The sequence below is a fragment of the Octopus bimaculoides genome, chromosome 2, assembly GCF_046866305.1.
Source record: "Octopus bimaculoides isolate indiv1 chromosome 2, ASM4686630v1, whole genome shotgun sequence".
Lineage (NCBI taxonomy): Eukaryota > Metazoa > Mollusca > Cephalopoda > Octopoda > Octopodidae > Octopus > Octopus bimaculoides.
The window spans coordinates 27,970,994-27,993,252 of record NC_142929.1 but is presented as its reverse complement, the minus strand read 5'-3'; the positions used below and the strand labels follow the sequence as shown (position 1 = coordinate 27,993,252).

Sequence of the window (22,259 nt, the reverse complement as noted above, 5' to 3'; positions counted from 1 at the left end):
TTTTATTCTCATTGTCTCATTAAAAAGATTTTTTTCTTTTTCTAACTTATATGCAATTTTTTTATCCATACAAAACATTTTCCTATTTCCAATCTCCCTACTGATGTATACAATATTTATATTTTTCTGTTTATAACTCTTCCATTTCAAATAATATCAGGAAAAGTTTTAGACTTGCTTTGAAAGTACATGTAAAAGTTATTATAATGAAATTACTTTTCCTATCAAATTTACACAAGGTTCCATCAACTTGTTTTACTGCTAGTTATAAATCAAAATTGTTTTTCTATATAGAAAAAAATAATTTCTCTAAAGCAATTTCAATGTACTTTTATTAATCAACAAAGTGTTCATTGAAAATCAAGTAATGCATGTTCATGGCTTTTTTTTCTCTGACCATGACCTCTCTCTACTTTCAAAAATAACGATTGCCTTTGACAGGAAGTTATTGTACCAATCTTTTAGGGGATAGTTTATCCTGTTGTTTTAGACAAACCATTTAAACAATTGCGTTACATTTGATTTAACTTCAGTAGTGAGAGAAACAATCTGCTTTTTTTTACTGCTTGTTTTCTTTTTTAAGCCGATAGAGATAGAAAAATTATGGATACATGAAACTTCACTAATAAAGCCAACATAAGAAAAAAGGAATAATCTCGCTAATCTTTTCTGCATTACTTTCAGCTCCACTTTTAGATTAATAATACTTCTATACTCTCATATTCTGACATCACTTTTATCCTCATGCCACCACAATATGTTTTTCACTAACAACAAAATAGTGTGTTATGAGGACCTGAAAATTAATTTTTAAAACAGTCTAGTTATATATAATACAAAATGAAACATGTATAAACACTAAATATGATTTTTGATGACCTTATGAAAGTTCCTCATTTTGGAAGTATTCTAAGTTCTTTTACAATGAATATTTTGTTTCAAGACCAAAAAGTGCTCCACACCCAAAAAGAAAAGAACTTTGCTTAAGCAATATGTTGCTCATTGGTACTGAAACATTTTTTTCTTTCTGTTGCCACTTCATACCACCTTGACCCAAACCAGCACAAGGCTTTTGTCAACCTATCTGGACACTTCATCGAAATTGCAACTCTCCTTTGATCAAAGTAAACAATTGTAAAGATTTGTAAGGCCACTAATTATGTAGCAGTCAAACCACTCTAGGACTAATATGGGAGTAAATAACATTTGTGTTGATAAAGCCACATCTGCTACCCATCTTGCTTTTACCTCCAGACTAAACAAAAGAACTTCAGTGAGAAGAATGCTGTTGCTTTTGACAGGAAATATTCAACTATATTTATAATGTTGAGAAATTTCTACTTAAGCTACTGGCTTTTTAGACTACAGGTACAACACTGATTTTCCAGTCAATGAATGGTCTGGAGTCTTTACAAGTAGGAACTTCAAAATTTCATCTCTCATACCTTGGATAGATTGTGTGTTCTCAAGAGATTACTAACACTAAAAATTCTGATGTACCCCAGGGTCAGTTATATCTTTTACACTCCTTGCTATACATTAATGCTTTCTCTGTCACTTCTTACTTCATCTCCTATGCAGATGGAACCACACTTAACTCATTAACCTTCCAAGTACACATACAAAGGCCTCTTTCCATTGCAATTTAGATAATTTATGCTAGATATGAGCTGCTGCCTTCAACAGAAACCTTGAAAACATTCTTTAATGGAAGTCAGTGTAAAACTCCAAATAATATTCCCTACTTAAGGCAAGAAAACATTTTTGTATCATATACCCACTTGATAAACAACAAAATTAAAACCTCTCAAACTCACTAGAAATTCTAAGCCGTGCATTCTCTTCTAAGAATCAATGTCATTGTCATTTAATGTTTGTTTTCTATGCTGGCATGAGTTGGACGGTTTGAATAGGAGCTGGCCTGCCAAACTGCAACCTGAAAGATCAGGCCTGCTCTTGTCATTTGAAAATGCAAAGAAATTCAAGGCCCTCATTGGAATATGGCTGCTGGAGAACAAACATATTGTAGATTGCAGCCAAAAGATCAAGCTGATTGTGATTTGTAAAGATTCACTCAGATATTTTTTTCTCTCTGCTTATTCAACCAATATCAAAAACGATTCTACTTTACTGAATACATCTACCCTGGATCACTCGATATCCCTTGCTCTCTCTCTCCTTCTTCCACTACATTTTACCTAGCCTTCATTCCTAAAAGGCACCCCCTTGATCTTTCTCTTCCGGCAGATGTTAACTGACATGTTCAAATTAAGCATCAATCTTGCCAGAATATGTGAAGCTCATGAGAGGTACTGCCCTTCTGTTACTAAGTAACTTCTAAAAAAATAAAATGAAACTTGTTTATAAATGGCTTCTTTTAAAAAGAAAAAACCCTTTTCTTTTTTACTAATATTTTCAAAGAAAAATCATGGTTTTATTTTTTAATGCCACTAATACAAGATCAGCTCAACTATTTCACCTCTTCTATCTTAAACATAAACTTTGATTCATTTAAACCAGTAATATCTGGCCTACATATTCTACCTGTTTTAAGTTCAAACTGGCCAGATGCAGCCTCTCACACATACACTACTACAATGTTATTATAAAAATAATCACATTATCAAAACTACAAGATAATGCATGATTAATTCAAAACAATGTGAATAAATAAGCATTACATTTGACAGTAATCCGAATGCTAAAGGGTTAAAAATAACTACATAAAAAAAAAAATTCTTGCTCAAATATCACAAGTCCAATATGAAAGAAATGTTTGTAGAAACACTGAGATGAAAGAATACCACTTCATAACAGCTCCACCACTAATATTTCATAGGATGTAAATCTTTCTTTCAGCAGACATGATGCATGCCTCAGACTTGAGAAAATGACATGGGATTTGTGATCTTCATGCCCTCCCCAAAGGCATTAGTGTCAGAAATGATATGGTTCTGGGTAGGAATTGAAACCAGGCTGTGGCTTCGATTTGCCGAAAATTTATCACCTCACCATGGCACCTGCCACAAATAAAAGAAAAATGTTCTAACAAATTGCTACAATTCTCCATTCTTTTTATTATATCATCAATAATTTATTATTTTTTTTTTAACAAAACAGTACTTTGCATCTTTTAAGTTAACCAAGCCAAATTAATAAAAAGGAAGTCCTGTATGATATGCAAGACTAAATTCCAAATGGTGTTTAAAAATAGACAAGAAAGGTTCTTAATTTGTATGGTGATAATGGAGCCCTATTTCAAGTGGGTTTATTAATATCATAATAATATTAATTATTCTTATTACAAACAGCATAGAAAAACATCTCTCTGTTCAATGCAGAGTTTCAAATAGTTGACTTCTTTTCTTTTGCAATTTTGATTGGAAAAAAAAAAAACAAAACAAAAAACACCCTAATACTTTCTCCAGCATAATCTTTTTATTCACCTAAGTTAAAACACCTGTTATATGCTAAATGCACGTTGATTCCAGGTGGTAAACATGTGCAAAACGATCATAAACTAATTTTTAAAAAAATAAAATAAAATATAAAAAAAATAAGTGTGATGTTGACAATAACAGGTGAAAAAAATAAATAAAATTAAATGCAAAGGAAATTAATTTTATGTGAAATCAGAAAAAATAACGAAAAAGAAATCACACACAAAGTAATGTAGGTTTAAGGTAAAGAAAACATCAGTAAAATAAAATAAAAAAAGGGAATGGCATTGGTTGGTTAAAAAAAAACCCATTAGGATGAACAAGGGGAAAAACTCTGCTATATCTCCTTTACAACCATTTTAATAACTGTTTGTGTTTTCATTGCAAAAAGTTAAGTTGGCCATGTGAATGAAAGCATAACTGCTTTCAATTAAAACTAATCCATAAGTCCAATATCACCTAACTAGGCCGACATTGCAAATGTTGCTCACTTCGGCTATCTGTAGACGGTCCACTCTCCTGATCTTCATCATCCATATCTAATACTCCAGTGATCCGGTATCCCATATTCATCAGCATCACTTCCAGTGGGTCTGCATTCATTCTTCTTTGGTTGGCTAATGCTGCATCATCTGAGTTATCAATTTCTCGCTCATTCTTTGTCCCATCCTGGAAAGGTGAAAAGGAGAAAAATTAACTACCTCTCCAAATATTAGAAACATTATTGAAGTATTTATTATTTATGCTAGCATGAGCCAAATTAAGGCAATATTTATTTGCCTTAATAAATAAAGGCAAATATTTATTATCGACAATTTGTGGGTGGAAATGTCAAAAAACATTACCAACCATAGCTCAGCGCAGAACAATGAAAATATCCACACAGACACAGTTTCCAACTACCAAATTTACTCACAAGGCGATGGTCCAAAGCTATGGTAAAGAACACTTGCCCAAGGTACCACAAAGTGTGATTGAATCAAAACCATGCAGTTGCAAACATATTTACTACATAGTCAAACCCGTACTTGCCTTCCAGTAAAATATTTACATGCCTGAGTGAATATCTTAAGAATCTCTTCTAAATTGGAAGAATAAGAAAAAAAATTTAATTCTATGTACATTTTTTTTCAGTTGAACCATAATAAATCTCTTCAGATTTTGATGTTTTAAAAACAGATTCTTGGGCAGTATGCAATTGCACTCTATCAATATCACCAAGTATAAGGCCAGTAATTTTAGGGGAAGAGGTAAGTCAGTTGCATTGACCTCAGTGCTCAACTAGAACTTATTTCTTGACCCTGAAAGGATGAAAGGTAAAGTCAATCTTTGTAGGATTTGAGCTCAGAATGTATAGAGCTAGGGAAAATGCAACTCCTCTTTTTTTTTCAGTTTTTCTCTCAGCTCAGTTGTACTCCATCATTTATGCACACTAACATTACACATCCAACAGAACAAGCTCACTTTATTTTTCTCGTCTTTGGAAATCCTCTGCATTCAGGACCCATGTCTACTCTTATGCAACATCAAACTTCATACCCAAGCAACATACAATCTGTCTTTAGAAACCCTCTGTAAACAGCAGAGCTAATAGTTCCCTGAATGTTTTCCAGCCTGTTTTTTTTCTGGCTACTGTACTTTTGAAACGCTCAACTCTCCTACAAATTAAATCACCTAGGTAACAGAAATTTTTAACTACTTCAAAGAGATCTGGGCATTTGCATACTTAACATGCTTATTTCCCCAGTGTATCTGCTGCATACAAAGTTCTCCATTCATTCGCCTATATTTCTACTACACTTCTTGTGCAAACATTCTTTACATTGAGTACACTGTACAGAATTCCTACTAAATCTTTTCTGCACACTAAGCACAAATATTTCCTTGACGGTAGCAGAGTTCTGGCTTTTTTTGTTTCCATTTACAAACATTTTTGTCTTTCCTAAGTTTACTTTAAAGTCTTTCAATTCCATACTTTGCTCTCATGTCTCAAATTTCTTATACAAATCTACAGATTTTTCTACAAGAACTAAGTCATTTCTTTTCAGTGTCAATAAAAGATGTGCGTGAAGGCGGCTAGCTGGCAGAATCGTTAGCATGCCGGGTGAAATGCTTAGCAGTATTTTGTCTGCCATTACGTTCTGAGTTCAAATTCTGCCGAGGTCGACTTTTCCTTTCATCCTTTTGGGGTCGACCAATTACACACTGGGGTTGGTGTAATCGACTTAATCCCTTTGTCTGTCCTTGTTTGTCTCCTCTCTGTTTAGCCCTCTGAGGGCAATAAAGAAATAAATAAGAGACGTGTGTCATCATTCTATACAAACATCTTTCCAACTACACCTTGATTCTCTCTAATACACTACCTAGCAATCCAAAACACTTATGCCTCTGATCCTCACATCATAGAACATTAGCAAACTGCTTTCTTTCTGCATCTCTCCCTGGTAAATATACATTACATCTAACTTCTTTTCTAGCCAGTTCATATTTTCTCTGCTACCCACATTTCCTCAAGTCTTTCCCAACTTGTCTCTTAGCTCTTATGGTTCTTTCTACAAAAGAAATGTGTGTGTGTGAGAGAGAGAGAGAGAGAGAGAGAGAATTTGTTTATGTGTCTGACATAATACCACCAGTTGAAAACCTGTGCTATTATCAAAAAAGTAACTTAGCTACTTAATAAAATATTCAGTGAAATTAAGTACCACACTTAAATAAGCACTGAGGCCAGTATGATCAATTTAAAGTAGAATTTTATAGGTTTAATGGATTACAGCCATGATGATGCCCCATCACAGTCACAGTCCAATGACTAAAACCAACAAATAAATTTCGTTCTTTTCATCTTAAGCGAGGATAAGTTATAACGCTACATGGATGTGATACCAAACGGACAAGATGCTGAACAGATAAGATGCTGAAAAGACATATGAAAATTAAAATATATGATAATCATTTTATTCCCATAATATGACCATTTGACAGACTAAAATGGTCAGTAAACTATATAGGTAGGAATATTTTAATTTTTTTATTATTTTGTCCATTCATGTCTGTTTGGCATTGTGTCTTTATGTCTGTTCAGCTTCTTGTCCTTTGGCAAAAGTGCACTCAGTATCCTGTCCGCACACAGTTATAATAGCTAATTTTTGATGATAAAGAGTGTTACTTACCTCAGCTCTTGGACTCCAGAGACGTACCACAGGGTCTATACCACTGGTGGCCAAAAGGCAGTAAGTAGGGTGTGGCTGTAAACAGTTAACAATTGACTCATCTCCATGTAGCACCCGTACGATGTTGGTTGTACTTTTCTCCCAAATAAAAAATGAACCATCGTCGGAGCCAGCAACAATGTATTGACCATTACTGGAAAAGAAAATTAATTGTTTTCAGTTCTAATACCAAAGAAATCACCAGAACAGTGAGAATACATAAACATGTGATAATATACAAATATGAATAATTGCTATAATTCAATATCAACACTGCCACAGTTGATATTGAATATCATCATCGTCATAATTTAATGTCCACTTTCCTATGCTTGCATGAATCAAACGTAATGTGTTGAGGCAGATTTTCTACAGATGGATGACCTTCCTGTTGCCAACACTCACTTGTTTCCAAGCATGGTAATATCTTTCCATAGCTACACGTTTTTTTTTTTTTTATAGAACCTCACTTTTATGATGATGTTCATTTCCAACCATCATCTAGTATCTAGACAAGGGCACACACACACAGAGTGAGCTCCTTTTGGTCTTTGTCTACCAAATCTACCCACAAAGATAAATACAGTCATTAAATTTATTATCCTTGCTCATGTCTTCCTCACAGGTTTCAGAGGTTCAAGAATACTGACATCAGTGTCACAGGTCTAGGGAGGCTTGTGGAGGCCATGAGCATTGCCCCTTCCTCCAGACCCAGAAAGTATAAAGAACAGACTTCACTGCATTAAAAGACAATTTAAAATTAAAAAGTTTGGAAATTTGGGGGTTATCACAGTACTTCCAAGAAAAGTTTTATTCAGAGTAAGATAATTTGTGTGGGAATTTGTAAGCAAACTAAAGATCTAGAGAGATATTATTAACATTATTGCTCCAAAAATATGTTAAACTACTGTTATATGAAGAATAGAGAATTTCTTATGAGTGGCAGATTAAAACCTTGATATATGTAACTATTTGAATTTCTTTTATACTTTCTGGGTCTGGAGGAAGGGGCAATGCTCATGGCCTTCACAAGCCTCCCTAGACCTGTAAGATTGATGTCAGTATTCTTGAACCTCTGAAATACAACACCTGTGAGGAAGACATGAGTAAGGAAGGAATTCAAGGGGGCTGATGTTCTGGTTAGGACGAACTGGACATAGTGATTAGTGCAGGACTTGGAGGTGGGGGCGGAATCAGCAAGGCAATGAGGTGAAGAGAGGCAAGGACAGGAATGCCTGAGTAGAGGTGGCAAAGACCATTACTGTAGTGGTAGAAAAGCAGAATATAAGAGACAGCACACCTGTAGGGAGAAGATTGGAGTATCAGTGAATGGCTTTTGAAATCACACACATATATGCACACACAGAGTGAATAGAATTAAGAAATTCTCTCCTGAAAGGTAAACTACTACAACAATAACAATTTTTGGCTTTTCTGCAACCTCCACTAGGAAGGTCTGCAAAAGCTACAGACAATACTCTATGCCCATTTGTAAGATTTAATACAACTTACCTTCCGAAAAAATTAGCTTCTTTAATATCAGTGGTTGTATTACAGTGTCCACAGAACCTCATCTCATAATCATAAGCATCTCTTCGCCATATTTTCTCCTGTTCAGATATTGCCATAGCCTTTTTGCGAGAGGATAGTTCACTTTCACTCTTCCCTGACTCGGCTTCATCTAGAAAAGATAAATTACATGAATGGAGACCATAAGACAGCTTTAAATACAACTGATTTAAAAAAAAGTTGATCAGATGTAATAACTGAGATTTAACAAATCAAGAGTAATTACCAGGATGATTAATTAATAAATTAATAAGAACAATCTTTTGTCAGGTGTGTATATAAATAAAAAAAGTCAGATAAACAAAAGCAGGCACAAGGAGTGTATTTTCATGGGAAGCCGCATATACAAATATATGAATGATGTAATCAAGTCTTATTTTACAGCTGATTTAGCTAAATAACCACTGGAGCCAAAACCATGTACAATAATCCCTTGACTATCATGAGTGTTACATTCCAAAACTGTCCCACAATAGGTGAAAATCTGCGAAGTAGAAACAGTAATGTACTGTATATTTTTTTACTATTTTTATAATATGTATATATTTATTTTATTATAAATGCAAAACAACACCTCAGAGGAATCGATGTAAGCTTAAATAATAAACTGTGATAGGTGAACTGCAATATGGCAAGGGATTACTGTATATTATTACTGTATATTACACTGTTCACTTTCCAGACATTTGTACATTACTGCGTATGCTTTATATGCACTTTTGACAAGTTGTAGTGCACCTGAGCACTGTATACAATAATTTCATTGTTATTATTATACAAAAGCTCAATAATACTGAAAGGGTTATGGATTAACATGACTTTGGAGAGATCTGTGATGTAAAATAACGTTATCCTTATCAGAAGACTCTGGTAGCCAGAGTACACACACACACACACACATTTTACAATCAAATGATATGATGACATAACTAAATCAATGAATCACAGACTTTTAGAAAAGAAGGTAAAACTCGTACCATGATCAGTTTTTGAAAACATTGCAGCTTTGATGTCTCTGTCAAGAGTCTCACAGGCACTGTTTCTGGCATAGTCTGGAAATTTGGACTTGAACTGCTGTAAGCAGTCATGAGCTTCTTGGGGCCATGACAATTCATAGAGGCAGCGAGCCAGACGGAAATGAGCTTTCAAATAATTGAGATCCAACTGGAGAGCGCTATGACAGTCCCGTAAAGCAGCATACAAATCTCCGTCCCTAATGAAGAGATCAACACATAATCAAAATTAAAACTAATAAACGAAGATAAAAAAAAAAAAAGAAAGCAATAGCATATTTATCTTTTACTTGTTTCGTTCATTGGACTGCCTCGGAAAGTTTAGTTAAACAAATCAACCTCAGTACTTATTTTCTTTTTAAATCTGGTACTTATTCTATTGGTTTCTATTGTTGAATCATTAAATTATCATCATCATCATCGTTTAACATCCGCTTTCCATGCTAGCATGGGTTACACGATTTGACTGAGGACTGGTGAAACTGGATGGCAACACCAGGCTCCAATCTGATTTGGCAGAGTTTCTACAGCTGGATGCCCTTCCTAACGCCAACCACTCAGAGAGTGTAGTGGGTGCTTTTACGTGTCACCCGCACGAAGGCCAGTCAAATGGTACTGGCAACGGCCATGCTCAAAATGGTGTATTTTATGTGCCACCCGCACAAGAGCCAGTCCAGGGCACTGGCAACGATCTCGCTCGAAAATCCTACGAAGGCCAGTCAGGTGGTACTGGCAACAGTCACACTCAAAATGGTGTATTTTATGTGCCACCTGCACAAGAGCCAGTCCAGGGTACTGGCAACGATCTCGCTCGAAAATCCTACAAAGGCCAGTCAGGCGGTACTGGCAACAGACCAAGTGGGTACGAGTGGGTTTGGAAAAAGGGAACTGAAAGAAAGCTGTTTTGTGTGTGTTTGTTTGTTTATATTTATGCTTCTCTGAAAATAACTGAACTACAAGTGATGCTGTTGTCATTTGCCCTGTGAACAAATTGTCTAAGATCCTTTATTTGACAAGTAGGTAAAGCTTAGCAACAGGAAGGGCATCCAACTCACTTAACCCATGCTAGCATTAAAAAAGCAGACATAAAAATGAAGAACAAAACAAAGTGTGAATTCAGTGTATTTTTGATAACTATGTATAATTCATATTATTGTAGCCTTCTTTCTAAATATCCCAAAACTGAAGATTTCATCACAAATTTCATCAATATTCCATTTTTTTTTTTATCACTTATTCAAGATGGAACACAATGCCTATTGCCCATTTCAGGGCCTCTAAGACTCGTGAGAGGGAGGGAGGTATTTTTAACTGGAGGCCTGGCCCAATTGCTTGCAATAGAATGGACTTCTCTATAAAAAGCATCTAAAGGTGAGGTGGTGGGTGTTAAACCATCAATAGATTAAATTTATCATATAAGTAGGCTACAACAGAATTTGAGCTTGGAATGCAAAAGAGCTGGAACAAATATTGCAAGGCATACTGACCAACAACAATGATTCTGCCATCCTACCCTCTTAGACTGGTACTCTAATCTTATTTGTACTTCATTTAGAATGGTGCAAGTAACATTGGTTTAATACTTATCCACTTTTTAATTCAAGAAAAATTTGGTAGACATGAACTAGAATATTTTTGTCCTGTACATGCAACCTCAAAAACAAAGCGTATGCATAAAGAGAATTTACCATTTTCGCTTCATATATGCTGCTGCTCTGTTGCCATAGAGAACTGAAGCATGAGGCATCATTGAAATCGCTTGGTTATATAAAATAATGGCTTTCCTACATTGGTCTTTTTCAAAATAATTGTTGGCTTTCTTTTTAAGAGCTTCCACTGGAGGTGACAAACGTTTGGTATCTCGTTTATACCTATAAAAGGGAAAGTACTGTTGATTTCAGATTAAACAAAAGAAAAACGTATGTAACAGTAGTCAGAAAGGTGATAATTTGACAAGCATAATAAAATAAACATTTTTCTTGTTTGTATGTTTATAACCTCTGTAATCCCAAGCCTAACAAAGCCTTGTCAATTGATCTGGTTGGCAGAAACTAATAGAAATTCATTGTGTATATGTGTATAAACATTTATATCATATATGTAATGCTGCAACCCATGTCGTTAATGAGTAGGATAAAGTTCCACTTCTCCTTCTACCTCTTTATCTTTTCCTTCTTCCTCCATGTCACCACTTACCATCTTGTATATGTGTGTGTGTGTGTATGTGTGTGTGTGTGTGTAAGTATATGAAAGCACATATGTATGTTTATACACTTGCATGAGTTTGTTGTCTATGTATTTATATTTATGTCTGTCTGTCTACCTGTGTGTGTGTGCACATGTGTGTACACTCATATACAATATATCTATATTTCAACACATTTTATGGAATGGAAAAAGAAACGAAAAGAACAGAAGGAGAATACATCACATCTACCTTTTCCCAATCCTACATTTAAACTTTTCAGGATCATCTTCTGCTTGTAATGAAGTTGTTGAGGAAGAAGGAGATGTTGATCTACTAGATTTTGGCACCATTGGTGTTGTAACTCCATTCGTACCTGCTCGATGTGGTACACTGAAGCCATTAGTTGATAGAGTTGCTTCTGTTGGAATTGAAAACAATGAAGATGAAAAGCAAGTATAACAAAAAGACTGTTAATCGAAACTGTTAGTCTGTATCATATAAAGACCTGCAAAACACTTAAACAACAACACCTTAATAACCATCCAGGAATCTACATTTTAGAAACAGTGGAATACTATTTCAAGATTCTGAAATTATGTATTGCAGTTTCATTTAAGATTGTCCCAACTTTGGCAATAAAATTTATACTAACATCAAAACAGGGTATCAGTATATAGTGCTAAAGATATCGCACTTGCTATCAAAGGACCAAATACTGCAATAGTTTAGGATTCAAGGGCCCATAGCTCTTCAAACCAGAAGTGGATCTCTTACTGGCAAGAGTCCTAGATGAACCAACTTCATGGCAGGAAACACAGATGAGGGCAGCAACATCAAACTCCCTCATTCACCAAATGCCAACAATTAAAAGAGGAAATGAAGATGTAACAGCACCAATGGTGGTGCCTCAGTATGGCTACAGCTCTCAAGCTGAAACAAGTAAAAGAGTAAAAGAATATGTAGGAATTAAATATACTTAAAACAAGCTTTAGAGGAGCTGGAAACTTTGGGATATTTATGACATGATCCTCATTGTAGAATCCGTTGAGGAACCCAGAAAAAAGTTCAAAATGTGGATGAGTGTGTTGGAGTCAAAAGGCTAAAGACAAACACAGAAAAGGCTAAAAAAAAACTTTAAATACTGGTTAATAAGAAAAACAACAAAAAAAGACTGCTCAAGAAGAACCTGTTTCAATCTTTCACAAAAGCAGATCATATGAAGTACATGTAAGTAATGTGATGTTGTATGGCAGACAAACATGGAAGGCAGAGAAAGGAGATGGTCACTGACTGAAGACATATGAGCTGATTGCCTTGTCTTTAGGCCCGCAATCCTTGATGAAGCTGTGACATAAGGCATATGATGGGTATTTTTATATCTAAAGAGACAGACAAACAGAAAGAAAAAGAGAGACAGAAGCAGAAGAATAGATCCCAGTAGAGGACTGGTACTTTATTGTTTCCGGAAGAATGAAGTGCAAAGTTCAACTTGGTAGTAATTGAACTCAGAGCAGAGAGAGAGAGCCAGAGAAAAGACTGCAAGGCAATCTATCCTATGCTCTAAAACCTCAACCAATTGCCTATAAACTGGTTGTAGTGTGTTGAATGCACAATACTAATTTACATCAAAGGTTTGAGCTGAAGTGAGTTGAGAAAGTGGTTAAGCACTGAAGGTATATGCTAATGAGTAACAATAACACAAAAAAACAGTTTTAATGGTGTGGATAGACAATTACAACAGCTTATGCATGTCAATGGAAAAAGCATTGTGGGTTGATGGTAAAAAGTAACCATTAGGGTCATAGACTAAGGAAAATATGGAAGGAGGCGGTGAGATAGATTTAAGACCGTCAAGTCTCATAAACAAGATTACAGAAGATTGAGAACTATAGGGAAGATCCTGAACTACAAACCTTTCCAGGTAGTTCTGGAATGGTAAAACAGCATTTAAAAAAATGGTGATGATGGTAATGGGTTTTGTTTTAAGCTTAAAATCTTTGAAAATATAATACAAAATATCTATTTAAGAATCAATATCAATATATTATAAATTAACTACCAACAAAAATAATTCGTAAGCTAACTCAAAAAATCATCACCAAAATAGCAGAAAAAAACGACAGTGAAGGTATGTAGACTCTTCAAGAATCGATCCTTTTGGTTATATTAATAATAATAAAGGAGTTACGACGCAAAAACATATATATTTAAATGAACACATTTATCTTCTTCAATATATATTTCAGTATAAAGAATTCATTAAGAGACTTAATAAATCAAAATTTCTTTACACATCTTATGAATGGTTTGTATTTTTAAACCGAATGTAATTTTCTGGTGTAATATTTATTTTTCCTGAAGATGTGTAAAAAAATTTTGATTTATTAAGTCTCTTAATGAATTCTTTATACTGAAATATATATTGAAGAAGATAAATATGTTCATTTAAATATATACGTTTTTGCGTCGTAACTCCTTTATTATTATTTAAGAATCATTTATCAGGATAAAAACATGAATTTTAGGAATAATCAACACGAGTAGCTAATGAAAAATAGATAGAGATTGAACTTGTTACAGGTTAAAACTATGTGAAAAAAAAAAAAAGAAACTTACCTTTTACTATGCCGTTTGCATTACCTAGTACCAAAGACGTGTCAAACTTTTGTGGTTTTCTTTTTTTATTTACATCAAACAAATAAATTTGTTCGCCCCCAAGGTTAACCAACAGCTCAGACCCATCTGGACTATATGTGACATAGGTGGAGGCAAGGGTGCGATACCGCTTACGGTAGTCCATCTGTTTCTGAGGTAAATGGCCTGAAATAAAATTGTTTGGTCATTAGACATACTTACACACACACAAACAAAAACAGATATATACAAGCCCTGTGTGTGTGTGTATGTGTGCACATATACACATACATATTTACAAATACATACATTCATTCAAAAGTGTGTACATGAGGATTCATATATATATATATATATATATATATATATATATATCATCATCATCATTGTTTAACGTCCACTTTCCATGCTAGCATGGGTTGAACGATTTGACTGAAGACTGGCAAGCCAGAAGGCTGCACCAGGCTCCAATCTGATCTGGCAGAGTTTCTACAGCTGGATGCCCTTCCTAACGTCAACCACTCCGAGAGTGTAGTGGGTGCTTTTACATGCCACCAGCACGAGGGCCAGTCACATGGTACTAGCAACGGCCTCGCTCAAAAGGTGTTTTTTATGTGCCACACACACACACATACACATACACATGTATATGTAAACACACACGCACATACATAAATACATAATATATAATCACAAATTGACATATGCAAATACATATGTGCACAGATAGAAAACAGGTGTTTTATATCTAACCTAACAAGCTTAATATAAAGCAGATTTAGGGAGAGTCAACTGGAGAATGTGCAGCCTACTCAAAATTAAAGCTGTTTCATGAAAATATACTTCTCTTGTAGCACAAAGCTGAAGCCAATTAGCTCCACAAGCATTATTAATATAATCATAATGTGATAAAGAGTAAACTCATTTACACTGACCCCCAATACCTGATTGATACTTAGGTATTAGGGTTGATGCAATCAACTAACAATATCGCTTCAAAATTCCTAGCCTTGTTTTTAAATCAGAAGCTATTATTTTTGTTGTAGTGGTGGTGTAGTTGTTGCTGTTCAAATGTTGCCAAAATCAACTTTGCCTTTCATCCTTTCAAGGTTGACAAAATAAATATCATTTGAGCACTGGAGGTGGGGGGTTGATGTAATCAACTTATCCCGACCCCTAAAATTGCTGGCCTAGTGCCAAAATTTGAAATCATCATCATCATCATCAACAACAACAACATTGGTATTTGCCTGGTACTTTATTTCATCACCCCCAAAGGGAGGAAAGGCAAAGCTGACTTCGGTAAGATTTGAACTCAAAACATAAAGAGCCTGAAGAAATGCTGCTAAGCATTTTGTTCAACACAGTGATTCTACTAGATCACTGCCCTCAAAACCATTTTTGAAACAAGCAAAAGGCCTGAAATTTGGAGGAGGGGTTTAGTCAATGTCATTATTCCCAGTACATGATTGGTACATTATTTTACTGACACAGGACGGATCAAAGCAAAGTCGACCATGGGAGGATTTGAACTCAGAATCTAAAGAGCCTGAAGAAATGCTGTCAAGCATTTTGCCCAAAGCGCTGAATCTGCCTGCTCACCACCCAAAGTGTCAAATTTTGGTACAAGGCCTGCAATTTTAGGGGTGGTGTAAGTTGATTACATGTGGTTGAAAAGCAAACTTCTTACTACAAAGCCATGCTTGCATTTATAATAATAACAATCCTTTCTGCTATAGGCACAAGTCCTGAAATTTTAGGGTAGGGGGATAGTTGATTACATCAATCCCAGTACACAACTGGTACTTATTTTACAGATCCCGAATACATGAAAGGCAAAATAGGCCTTGGCAGAATTTGAACTCAGAAAGTAAAGACAGATGAAATGCCGCTTAGCATTTTGCCTGGCATGCTAACAATTCTGCCAGCTTGCCAACTTAATAATAATGGTTTAAATTTTGCTACAAGGGCAGCAATTTTGGAGGAAGGGGACCAGTCGATTACATCGACCCCAGTGTTCAACTGGTACTTATTTTATCGACTTCAAAAAGATGAAAGACAAATTTGACCACGGTGGAATTTGAACTCAGACCATAAAGTCAGACAAAATGCTGTTTAGCATTTTGCCCAGCATGCTAATGATTCTGCCAGGTTGCCACCTTAATAATAACAATAACAATAATAACAAGAGCACTCAGAGAGCGCAAACCTCCGCCAAGGCAACACCAACGTCCTCTCAACGATTAGCGAGAGGTGATTTTTAAAATGAGAATATCTGAAATAAACTCGACTGCTCTCACAAACTAGAAAGCTAAAAATGAACCTGACCACTCTCAAAAATTGAGTAAAAAAACAGGAAAAATAATCCAGAATCCTTGTTCGGTACTGGATTGATCCCAAAATCTAATCAGTTTGTGCCAGTCACGAGGCCAAACATCCCTAAAAGTTTCATTTGAATCCATCCAGCAGTTCTTCAGATATCTTGTCCATAAACAAACAAACAAACACGACTGAAAACAATACCTCCACCTTCGCTATGGCAGAGGTAATAATAATGATAATAATAATAACCATTTCTACTGCAGGCACACAGCCAGATACTTTGGGGGAATAGAGTCTAATTGATTATATCAACACCGGTGGTCAACTGATACTTGTATTATTGAACCTAAAAGGACAAAAAACAAAGTTGGCCTCAGTTGCATTTGAAATCAAAAAATAATGATAATCAATGGTAGGCATGGTTCTGCTAATCTGCAAACAGCTAATTAGCGAAGCTAATTTTATGTTTAGTGGACTAGCGTTTTTTGCTAACTTTGGAAATCTTAAGCAGACCAATTAGCTTCCATTAAATTTAGCTCCGCTAACAAAATTCATACATTTGTTCCTGTCTGTTGTGGTCATGTCTTGAAAGCCCTGTTGAGGAGTTGAGTCTGCAATGGCTGTTGGTGAGGCAGAGGTCACTCAGGTTGAAAGCCAGGAGTCTCAGAAGCTGTGGCTCCACCTGGAGGACTACTTTTGTCCTTACATCAAGGGGTAAGAGGAATGTTAAAATCCTGTGCTTCCAGTGCCATGTGCCAGCCCAAGGAGACCACCATTGAGGGACAAGCAGAGAGCCTCTACAATTTAAGTCACATGTCAAGAGGAAACACCCAGTGCATGCCAACCAGTTTGAGGAGAGGATCAAGGCTAGCTCTTCCCGTGAGAAACACAGACAATCTTCAGGTAGTAGTGCTAGTAACCAGTCGCAACAGCTATATGCAATGAAAGCACACCAGCTCAGCATTGGCGAGGCATTTGCCCAAACTGCTGGCATTGGCATCTGTCAGTCTATGGTGGACAGAAGGATTGTAGACCTGTTTGTCAACAACATGCTACCACTACATGTAGTGGAGTCCCCCACCTTGGTCAGCCTGATCAAGACGCTGAACCTCAGCAAGACATTGATGTCCAACTGGACTCTGGGCAGGATGATTTTGGCCAGCCATAAACAGCTGCAGGAGTGTCTTACAAGGTATTTATAAATTAAAATTATACAAGTTTATTAAATTATTATTATGGTGTACTTCACGTTTTCTTAATTCAATTTATTTATCAAATAATTATTTTCTTAATTAATGTAATAAAATGTATAATAGCTAATTGAAATAAACGTCATAATATATAATATATGGTATATACATATATTCCACTTATGATTAAGTCTGTACAGTCAAAACAGCAGTCTTTAATGAAATAACGAATAAACGAACCTTAAGTTCAGAACTTATCAAATTCTGACCCTCATTCCATCTCTCTTCTTGGTTATTCATCCCTCCCCACCTCCAACCAATGCATCACCTATCGAGGTAGTGTCACTATTTTCAAAAGTTTAATAACATGGCTTTAAATTACAAGCAATATTTCCATGAATCTAGAACAGACTAGTAACAAATGTTAAAATACATTATGTGTGATTTCTATAAATAAAATATGGTTATAAGATATTGCTATCAAGTGTCCTGCCTCCTTCCTACCCACAAAAAATTGTACAAACCATGGACTCACAAAAACCATTGCAGCTTGTGTGGAGATGTGGATGAGAGGTTAGTTTCTATTTTTTTAGTAGGCCTTGATCATACCCTTCGTCGGTTTATATATAGTGATGGTGAGTTATTTCCCTGTTGGTTTTAAATCGCTGCTAGTCACCTTGATTATTTTATAATTTTCACATTACCATTTGGTGAAATCAGTCACTGATTCCAATGGCATTCTCCATAATATTGACAGGGTGAGTTGGCCTCTATCAGTTGTGATGGAGTAAGCATTACTGATGAGTATTAATTTCCTATACAAAATTAGCATGCTAATCTAATGCATCTCATTCACAGCTGAGAGGGTTTTCTCTCCTGTCAATACAAAGAGATCATGTGCTTTGTGGCTAAGGAGTCTAGGGCTCCTATTTCTAGCAATGCTGGTGCTCACTGAACCTTTGTCACTCTTAGTGACAGTGAATTATTTCCTTGTTGGTTTTAAATTGCTGCAATCCACTTTGATATTACAGATTGCTCAAGGATGTCTTCTGGATGGCGACCACTGTAGACTGTTGGTTGGCTCACAACAGATCCTATCTGGGGATGACGGCATACTGGCTGGACCTCAAGACCCACACGAGACAACATGCTGTCCTGGCCTGCTCTTGGCTCAGAGGATATCACACCTTAGATGTTCTCACCTAGGCCAAGGTGGATACTCATTACAAGTTCCAATTTCATATCAAGGTGACCAGAATGGATTACGGCAAAAACTTTGTTACGACATTTATGCAGTTTGGTACAGAAGTTGAACTCTCGCCAGACATTCCCGAGGCTGCTGCTGATCCAGATGTGGAGGGCATCAAGGATGTGGACCTGGACCTGGATCCCGAGGCTGAGGATGTGGGCGAAGGTGAGTACATTTCTGTTGATGCCATCCTTGAAGAGTCCAGTGGCCTGGGCCTAAACTTGCCAGTGCGCAGGAAGTGCACAGCCCATACCTTCAACTTGGCAGCCAGTATGGATGCCAACAAGGTTCTTGACAGCACTTCATTCAAGTCAGCCTAGAGGAAAGCCATGTCCAAGGCACAGTGGCTGTGGAATCTGCAGAGCCACAGCACAATGGTGACATGCAGCATTTTGGATGTGTTGAAGAGGAGGCTGGTGGTCCCCAACAGTACCAAATGGAGTTCTACCTATGACTCTGTTGTTGTCCTCAACAACCTGCTGGAGAAGAATAGGGGAGCTGTCCACAGGGTCATGACATAGCTGAAGCTGCAGACCTTCACTGATTCTGATGTCGGCTTCTTGACAGAGTACACCTAGGTGATGTCTAATGTTGCCAAGGCCTTGGATAAAATCCAGGAGGAAGACCAGGCCTACCTCGGGATCCTTCAGCCGATTGTATTGGCTTCCATCATGAAGTTGAAGGAGGCCAAGTTCAAACATCTTCTGTACTGCAGTCCTCTGGTAGATGCAATACTGGCAGGCATCATGCAAAGACTTGGGCTCCTCCTAGAAGACCTGGAGTAACACCCCAAGTTTTACCTGTTCTGGCTGGAGCAGTATAATAACAGCCAGGTTAACAGAGTAATGAATGCCATGGAGACCGTTGTAGAGACAGCCCTAATGGAAACCAATGAGGAGGACAGCAGCACCACCAGCAATGAGGATGAAAATGATTTCTTCAACAACAACACTCAGTTTCAGGAGAGCAGGAGCCACAGGTCACTGAAATCCAAGGAATAAAACTTGGTGAAGACCTGGCAAAAGGGCATCTTGAAGGAGGTCATGCCCAAAGTCGCCTTTTGGGGTAAGCAGGTCTTGATCGACCTGTTCACCAAGTATAACAACGTCATCCCATCTAGTGCTGCGGTTGAGCGCCTATTCTCTATAAGCAAAGATATTTTGAGGGCCAAGAGAGCCATTCTATCAGACGGTAACTTTGAGATGCTGATGTTTATGAAGGGCAACCAACAACACGTTGAGGTGATGGAGAAGGCTCAACCAGAGTAGTACAACTTGATCATCATTTGATCTTAGCATGATACCTATGCAATACTGTATCGTTTTGATTCATTTAATACTTTTTGTACAGTAAACAAAATGTATGATGACTGAAAAACTAAAGCTTAATTTCATTTGTTCATTTAATTATTTGCATACACCTTGATCATAATCTGATCTTGGCATGCTACACCTTTTTGGAAAGCTCTATGTCTAAGCTACAACATGAAAATGTCAGCTCTCTCGGTTTATTTTTAAGGGTTATAGAGCAAAAAAAAAAACAAACCAAAACTAAATTCATATGATAAAAGTTAGCATTAGCTTCTGCTAATTTTTTTACCTGTTTAGCGGTTTAGCATTTGCGAAGCTAACTTTTTTCGTTAATGGATTAGCAGTTAGCGAAGCTAACTTATTGGTTAGCTGTGCACACCACTGATGATAATAATAATGATTTTAAATTTTGGGACAAGGCCAACAATTTCAGAGGATGGGATAAGCTGATTATATTGACCCCAGTGTTCAACTAGTACTTACTTTGTTGACTCTGAAAGGATGAAAGGCAAAGTTGACCTCGGTGAACTTAGAATTTGAACAGAAGAAAAATATTGCTAAGCATTTTCTTTGGCACGCTAATGTTTCTGCCAGCTCACTGATTTTAAATTTCACTTGACAGTGATTTATCCAGTGGCTGAATAAAATACTAAGCAAAACTACAAGACCCAGTTGAATGTAATATTAAAATAAATTTTACTCTGCTCTTAGTATTGAGTTGAGTTTCACCATCAGTAAATGTTCAGTTCTTATTTTCAAAATTGCTTTGGCATGAACAAGTAACTCTTATTTCCAAGGGAACAGACCCCTCTCCCACAACACACAGATTAAAATGTGTACAAACAAAGTTAAAAGCTCCTCATCCCCAGCCCCATCATACAAAACTCACAGACCTACCACCTATAAATACAACATCCATCTCTCATATGTATATACAGACAAACAATAATAGAATATAATACTTTTCGAAACAACAATTTAAAAATGAAAGAGAACAAACCTATGGACAGGTTTCAAACTACATTTCTTTCTCTTACCAAGAAATAATGGTTTTCAACTACATTACACTGATGTTGCATTCCCTTTCTTATCAAATTAGTTATGCCTGCATGCTTTAGCTGAACTTTTAACCTCAACAGCGTACTACCTGCTTCATCAATAACTTGACAGCCACTTTAGTTCTGTTTAGAGTCAAGATTCTTTTATTCATGCAAGATATCACATGTGAGATTTAAATCATTGACGAAAATTCATTTCAATATGAATAAATACTAAAAATAAGGGCTATAATATTGATAACAGCTTTAATTTATCAGATAGGGGGAAGTAGGTAAGCAATGATGGAAGCAGACTGAGTGAAAATGTAACTGCAGAGGCAGAATAAATGGTTTACCATTATAGCCAAGATGAATTTACATAGTTTAGCTAATGTTCAGGCAAACACACATTAAAACTGAATTATATTCCAATAATACAACATTTCTAATATAACCAATGTAAAATATGCAGCAATATTTTACAAAGTAATACAAACATTTAATTGGTTTAAAGATCAATTGTAATTGAAATTTAAATATTAAAGTAGTTTTAAAATCACAGCTATTAATGAGCTGTAATTCATTTCAAAATCATTGTTGCTTTTTGGTTTTGTAAAATCAAGGATAAAAAATTACTGGCTTAAAATCTCCTACTGTATATTTTATAATTTTTTCAAACATGAATATTTGCTGATATAATTAAAATAGAATTATTCTTCAATGCCATGTGATGTAAATGCTGTTGTTTTTATTTTAATTCAAAGGAGATATTTTATAAATGGGATACATGCAAACCCAATTATAAAACACAGATCATTGCGATTTCAATTCCAAAAGTGAAAGGTTAAAAAGACTTTGATGTGCTTCTTTAAACCAATTAAGAAATCTAAAGAGAGCAGATACATAATGAGAATTGTGTGCAATGAGTTGAAGTAACACCAGTAGACAGTTGCAGGCATTAATTGCAGTTGTATTACCTGCTATGTAGAACTTAACACAGCCTTGAGGCATAGGGAACTCCGCACTGTACGCAGACCGCATCAGAGACAGAGTGTCCTCAAATGACCTAGAAGAACAATTAAAACAAACAGATTTATA

General features: G+C 36.0%; 1 protein-coding gene and 1 pseudogene across 3 annotated transcripts in view; one reads left to right on the top strand and one right to left on the bottom strand.

Annotated features, from left to right (window-relative positions):
- Nucleotides 1-3,416: 3,416 nt before the first annotated feature.
- The window catches only part of LOC106872741 (WD and tetratricopeptide repeats protein 1), a 61,256-nt gene continuing 42,413 nt past the window's right edge, over nucleotides 3,417-22,259 (bottom strand). For 2 of the 3 annotated variants that reach the window (XM_014919826.3, XM_014919825.3), the window contains 7 exons: nucleotides 14,036-14,239; nucleotides 11,669-11,837; nucleotides 10,920-11,102; nucleotides 9,196-9,431; nucleotides 8,162-8,330; nucleotides 6,611-6,803; nucleotides 3,417-4,109 (listed from right to left, as the gene is read on the bottom strand). In XM_014919826.3, the coding sequence (XP_014775312.1) occupies nucleotides 3,900-4,109; nucleotides 6,611-6,803; nucleotides 8,162-8,330; nucleotides 9,196-9,431; nucleotides 10,920-11,102; nucleotides 11,669-11,837; nucleotides 14,036-14,239 (1,364 nt within the window). In that variant the 3' untranslated portion in view covers nucleotides 3,417-3,899. Of the gene's footprint in view, nucleotides 4,110-6,610; nucleotides 6,804-8,161; nucleotides 8,331-9,195; nucleotides 9,432-10,919; nucleotides 11,103-11,668; nucleotides 11,838-14,035; nucleotides 14,240-22,138; nucleotides 22,228-22,259 lie in introns of all 3 variants that reach the window. The other variant, XM_014919827.3, reaches the window with a different exon arrangement.
- On the top strand, nucleotides 16,992-19,392 carry LOC149136894 (uncharacterized; annotated as a pseudogene).